Here is a 6,422-nt window from a genome sequence, read left to right on the forward strand (position 1 = left end):
GGCCTGACACCGGGAGGAACAGAAGCCCCACTGTCAGGAGGGCCCTGGAGACGCAGCCTTCCCACAGGCCTTAAGTAGTCTGAGCTACAGCTGCCAAACTGGAGAGCAAGGAGGCCAGCAGGTTTACCCAAATGTTCACGTACAGGAACGGGGCAGCAACGGCAGGTGCCCAGTGACTGCCCTGCCACCAAAGCCAGACCCAGTATCTGCCTCCGAAACAACCTGAAACCACAAGCTTAAAGATGCTGAACTCCTTTCACGTGATCATTTGCTTCCTTGCAAAAGCCAATCCGTTTCCACTTAGGTGTAGACCAGATGTCTGAGTGTGGGTAAACAGGCTCCCAAGGCTGTAAGGGTGCCCCCTGGTGGCTGGAGAACAAGCCCTTCCCTCCCTGTGAAGAGTCAACTCACTTGGCCACCCCTAAATCACCGTGCGCCTAGGCTCAGACCTGGCTACCCTGCCCCTCCTCCAGCTGCCAGATGCTGGAGGCCCTACCCTAGAGAGAGCAAGTCTCCACAGAGGCAACCCCCAGACTGCATCCCTGGTCCCCAGCACAGGGGGAAATACGCAACGGATAGTGAGAGAAGCCGCTCAGACAGCAACCACCCTCCCTTCCCCTGCATGCCATCAGCGGCAACCTAGAATTAAGAGGCTCACTCTCTTTTTGGACGTTTGGAAGGGGAGGGAGAGAGAGAGAAACAGAAAAACTCGTTCTAACAGGAGGTCTGAAGTTGCCTGCAAAGGTCAAGAATCTTAAGACTTGGCCATTCTGTAAAGGACTGTTTGTCTTGAAGCCTCAAAGAGAAAGGACTCCAGGGAACCGCCCCCCCCCCCCCCCCCCCCCGCGGTCCTCACTGGCCAAGACAATTTCCCCATTAGCACTAAGCCACAAAATCATCACCCAAGATCTGACCCTCAGGCTGCAAGCATTGAAAACCTAGATGAATATACCAGCAGACTTGAAAGCTAGAGGTCTTCAGTGGGGAAAGTTGCCGGGGCCCTCCCCAGTCAGGAGTTTCTTGCCAGGTAAATACCTAATGCTACAAACAGACCCACAAGCTCGGTTGTTAAGCCAGCTGCTGCTCTTATCTTAACATAAGTTCAAAATATCCCACTTACCCCCACGTCCAATGGGTGCACACGTTATTTTCTGTGCCTCCACCACAACCCAACTGCCTCCCTAGCCACAGTAAATCCACTCTCTACTGATTAGTGGTGAATGACCCCTTCCAAAACCGGTGCTTAGTGTATCTGGTGACTCAGAGGCATCAAGGCTGCTGTCCTCTCCCTCCCTCTCTCAAGCCCTTCTAAGACCAGCCCAGGATAATAAGTAACCCGCATTAATGAATACTGCATTGGAAGACTGCAGGTATTCAGCTGTGTGCATCACTCCCCCCCCAACAACAAAAAGCAACATCAAAGAGTTCATGGCCAGTGGTCCTAGCTCTCAACAGCCCTTTGTCAGCCTCAGCAGCACCTCCATCCAACCATCCACCCTCCTTAACTCAAAACATCTGCCAAGTCCATAGCATCCTCCAACACCCCAACCCCCTCCTCACCCCGCCAAGTCTTACCTGTATCCATTTTCAACAGTTTCTGTGGACCTCACACTCGCTGTAGCCCTCAGGGTTTTGCTGGACAAGCCAACCACAGTGGGGGCAAGTTTGCACTTGAAGTCGGCACAAGTCCATTCCTCTTCTTCATTCAGGGTAGGGAGATAGCCACACACGACCTTTAGGCTCCCCAGTCCCCCAGTACTCATGTAAGCTGTGTTTTCTCCCCCACTCCTCACGTATTCGAGGTATATATCAGAAGTCAGAAACATCTGGTAGGCATTTTCCTCCATCACCGACTGGATCTCAGTCTGTGCCTGGTCAAACATGATGGAATCAATCTGCTGCTTCTTGATGCCATCTCTTATGTAGGTCTTGGTGGCAGGTTTCAGCTGCTTGGAGACAATGCTGTTGTTCTCGATGTACCTTTTGTAGATCGCTTTGGCTACTCGTAAAGTTTTGGTATCCTTCAGGTTCATCTGCCTGAATCCATTGCAGGCAAACCAAAAGTCTAGGGTATCCACGCATTTCTCCCTCTCCAGGAAAGTCCGGAAGAGATAAGCACCATCCTGATCGCCCAACAAGGAGTGCAACGACTTGGTCCACCTGGTCAGAGGGGAGTCCGGAGATGCCCGCCCCTCGGGCTCCCCCAACCCATCCTCGTTCCGCCTGGCGTTGGAAGAGACAGGCATGGGTTTGGTGACCTGGCCCTTTCCCACCCCGGTCTGGCACGGTGGGGTCTCCCCTTCTTCCCCCGGAACCGGGGGTCGGGGGGCATCCTCGCGGAAGCTGCTGCTGGGATCTGGGAGGCGAGTCACCAACACAGCGCTACTCATGGTGAGGGAGTTCTCACTGAGTTTGGGAATTTTTTTATTCTTCCAGTTCCTCTCAGCAATCAGCGTGGTCTCTCTTTCTCTCTCAAGTCAGCAGGGGCTCATCTGAGCCTCCTTTCTGGAAAGAAAAGGAAGGGGGAGGTAGGGAGAGAGAAAAGGGTATTGATCTAATCAAAACCAGATCTACCCAACATCAAAGCAAGAAAGTAAACAGGCTTTTCAACTCCTCAAATTCAAATCAAGCAACCCAGCTATCTGCGAGGTGCTCATCTAAAGTATCAGACGCCGCTTTTTCAAAGGCGAAATCTGAGCTCCCAGCACACTTGGGGGGGAGGGGCGGGGAAGGTGAGAGGGGAGCCCCGAGGGTGGGAGGCGGGGACAGAGGGGCAGGGGAGGTGTGAGACGTAACCTCCCCAAAACCCACTCGGCCCCGGCACACGCAGGGCAGTCCCGCCCGCGCCTCCCCGCTCCGCTCCCCCCTCTCCCCTCCCCCCGACAGCATTGACTCCAAAGACGCGCACTCCCAGCCGCTGGGCTGGGTGCAGGTGAAACCAATTTCGGTAGATTTCCCCGCTCGGCTCTCCGTACAGATAACTCGAGCTCCAAACGTGCCCTTCCCCAGCATCTGGTTCCCATTCCCCCCACCCCACCCCTTCCCCCGTCCCACTCCTTAAAAATTCAGAAGATCCTCGACCGAGAAAGAAGCCCGCCCAGCACAGGGCTGAATGGGCTCCCGGACTCCCAGCTGGAAAACGCCCCCCCCCCACCAACCCAGATGTACTTGTTCACTGCGCCCCGCCTCCCGCCAAGAATCCGACTCAGTCTACACTTCTGTCTCCCCTGCTCCCCCAAACCAGAAATCAACTAACTAAGATGAGACTAACTTTGCAAGAGAGCAGAGAAGCCTCAGGACCCGCCGCCCTCGTCCCCCCAACCACCTCCAGGAGCCTCAAACCCTACAAAACCGGACCAGAAACCGTCTCACGCTACCACTGCCTGTGCCAAGAATCCCAAACTCTACTGATCTCAAGCCTGTCTCTTTTTTCCAAAAGAAAAAACTCTTATCTAACCAATAAACGAGCCGCTTTCCCCAGCACGGGAAGGATCAAACTAAGGAGGGCCAGGGCGCGCCAGGGGTGTGGGGCGCGACCCCGAACGAGGGGCTGGGACCCGGGGCCTGGGGTGGATGCGCACGGCCCCCGCCTGGGGCTTCAGGCCGCCAGGCTAGGCAACTCAGTCGGCGGAGTGGCGGGGCCGCCGGTAGCGCCGCGTTACCCGGGCGGAGGGGAGGTGGGGCGGCCCCGTTACCTGGAAGACGAAGGCGGCCCGAGACCGGGCTCTCATCTCCGCCGAGACCCCCAGGCCCGCCCCCCGGCCCAAATCCAACCGAACACGTCCAGAGCCCCGGCGAGCGGGCCGCCGAGCGCGGGGCCGGAGCCCGGGAGGCACTCGCAGCACCCCGAGCCCGGACGCGGGTCAGTCCCCCGCGCCGCCGCTCGCACAGGCGCCCACAGAAAAAGCACGGAAAGCAGCAGCCTCGTCCAGAAATGGCGACGCGCGGAGTCTCTGCCTCTCCGCAAAAGGGGGCCGGGGGCGCGAGGCCCGGGCGGGGAGGAGAGACGCGGGGGACGCGGGCGCCCCGGGCTCGGGCAGCTCCTCGCGCAGACTAAGCCTGGGCCAGCGCTCCGGGCCCCTAGGCGCGGACCAGTAGCTGGGAGGGGAGGGGAGGGGAGGGGGGGCGGAGAGGCGGGAGGGAAGGATGGGGCGGGGGGAGAGGGGGCGGAGGGGAGGGCCAGCGGGGGGCGCCGCCACCCTTTCATCCCACCTTCCAAAGACACTCCCGCGCACACTCACACCTCGACTCACATCCATAACAACGACAGCGATGCGCCCTCCGGGGGGGATCTGCCCCCTCTCCGCCCCCACTGCAGCCGCCACTTGCAGAAGTCCCTCCGCCCGGGCCCCCGCCACCCCGCTGGGGAGGGGGTTCGGGCGCCGGACGCGCAGGGCGGCCCGGCCAAGCCCCCCGGAGCGCTGGGCGCCGGGCCCGCCGCTCCCCTCCGCGCCCGCCCGGAGCGCGCCCCGAAATAGCCGGCCTGCCAACTTCAAAGGGCCGCCCGGCACATCAAAGCGCACGGGCCGCCCCGCCGCCGCGGCCTCGGCACTCACCATTGATCCGCGCGCGCGCTCCGCAGCGAGACCTCGCAGGCGCCCCGGGCAGGGCCCTGGCCCCGGCCCCCGGATCGGCTCGCAGCGGCAGCCCCGGGCCCCCCCGGGCCGGTCCCGGCGTCGGGGAACATGGGGAGTCGCGCGGCAGGGGAGGGGGTGCGGGGAAGCAACAATCCCGGGATTAGAGCGAGATCCACCGGCCAGGGAGGGGGAAAGCGGCGCTCCCCGCCGCCCCTTTTATGCAAAAGATCCGAGTGGGCCTCCGCCCCCGCCGCGGCCGCCCCCGGCCCCTCCGGCCCCCGCCCGGCCCGGCTTTCAACACAGGTCCTGTTTCCAGCAGTCACTCCGCGCACCAAATGTCCTCCGGGCGCTTCCAACAAAAACTGCGCTGTGGATTTAACTGTGCACTTCAAAGGCGCGAGCCGAGCGCACGGTCCTGAAAGGGAGGTACGCACCAGCCGCGCCCCGGGCCGCCCCCCCGGCCCCCGCCGCGCCTCCTCGGGGCCGTCCGGCTCGCACCGCCCCTCCCGGGCCAGGCTCGGCCGGCGGACCCCCTCTCGCCCCCGGCGCCCGCGACGCGGCTTGGCGCGACCTCGCCCCGGGCCCGAGGGGGGCTTCCTTTGAAGCAGCTCTGCTGTGGCCGCGCCTCCACCCCCACCTTTTACAGCAGGGCCTTCGGCAGGGGAGACGGGCGCCTCGGACGCCGGGCGGCCCCTAAATCCAGGGCTACGAGGGGTTATTTTTATTTCGCGGCTCTCGGGTTGTTACTGAGTTGCCAGGACCTTATCAAAGCGCAGCCGGCTCCAGCCGACTCCCCCGGGCCGGGCCGGGGAGCCAGTGATCCCGCCGCGCCAATCACAGCCGCGCTCGGCCGGCCCGCGCCGCCCGCTTAAAGGGACAGCGCCCCGCGCCCTCCCCGGCCGGCCCGGCCCGCCCCCGCCGCACGCTCGGCTCCCGCGTTAACCCTTCCCCGGCCCTCCTCCGCCCCCTGCCTGGCCCCCGCGGCCCCAGAGGCTCTCCCAGCCTGAGTTCTGATTCCGTCTTTCAAGTTCTCTGGGCTCTGCTCCGACTTCTTCCCGCTGCCTGCCCTCGCCCTCCCCAGCTCTGGAAAGCAACAGTTTATTGTAGCATTCTGGCCGTCGCAAGAACTGCAAGCAAGCAAAATTCTTTTTTTCTATCATCAAACACTTTTCTACCTCTTTTCAAGTTTCCCTGGGAATTTGGGCTTGGAGGATTCTAGTCTTGGGATCGACTGACCAAGTGTCATAGGGCGAACGCAGGCCTGGATGCAGCAGGCATGTGCGTGCCTGTGCGCGCATGTAACTGAGTGTGGGTTAGAACCACCGTGCGTGCGTACGTGGATGTGTGAAGATGGGGATGTGAATCTGCCAGCACAGGCCTGAGTGCTGGGGATGAGCCCTGACGCCTCGTGAAGAAGCATCCCTCAGTTTCCTGAAAGTTTGACCCCAACTTCCCAACGTGGCCATCAGAACCCTCCTTGCACACACATGGACCATCTTTCTTGTAACAACTGCGTACCCAACACTCTCGCAAGAATCCCTCATCCTCCCATATGTTACATATTAAAGAGACATGGAATGTCTTTTTTCCCCTCCACCCTCGGTTTTAATGTACTGAAAACTCCTCTCCCCAATGTCACCTTTCAATTCCTCCACACGTTCCCCCAATAATGTTTACGAGGTACAACCTTCTCTTTGCACTTAAGAAAACATGCCACAAATCTAGAACATTATTCATTTACTCATCACTTGCTATAAAATGATGCCTCATATGATAAGCTAATAATTAACTTTTCCTCCTGTTAAAAAACATACAAGTGTAAACCAGATTTCTTCAAGAAGGGAA

The 6,422-nt window shown here is 60.2% G+C and overlaps 1 protein-coding gene across 5 annotated transcripts in view; it reads right to left on the reverse strand.

The window, feature by feature from the left end:
• The window catches only part of AXIN2 (axin 2), a 31,935-nt gene extending 26,551 nt beyond the window's left edge, over positions 1 to 5,384 (reverse strand). For 2 of the 5 annotated variants that reach the window (XM_070227004.1, XM_023652168.2), the window contains exons 1-2: positions 4,557 to 4,696; positions 1,576 to 2,505 (exon numbers count right to left, since the gene is read on the reverse strand). In XM_070227004.1, the coding sequence (XP_070083105.1) occupies positions 1,576 to 2,390 (815 nt within the window). In that variant the 5' untranslated portion in view covers positions 2,391 to 2,505; positions 4,557 to 4,696. Of the gene's footprint in view, positions 1 to 1,575; positions 2,506 to 3,695; positions 4,097 to 4,253; positions 4,365 to 4,556; positions 4,697 to 5,214 lie in introns of those variants that run through there. The other 3 variants (XM_023652170.2, XM_070227003.1, XM_023652169.2) reach the window with 3 other exon arrangements.
• Positions 5,385 to 6,422: the final 1,038 nt, after the last annotated feature.

Source organism: Equus caballus, chromosome 11 (genome assembly GCF_041296265.1).
Source record: "Equus caballus isolate H_3958 breed thoroughbred chromosome 11, TB-T2T, whole genome shotgun sequence".
In the NCBI taxonomy this organism is placed as follows: Eukaryota; Metazoa; Chordata; class Mammalia; order Perissodactyla; family Equidae; genus Equus; species Equus caballus.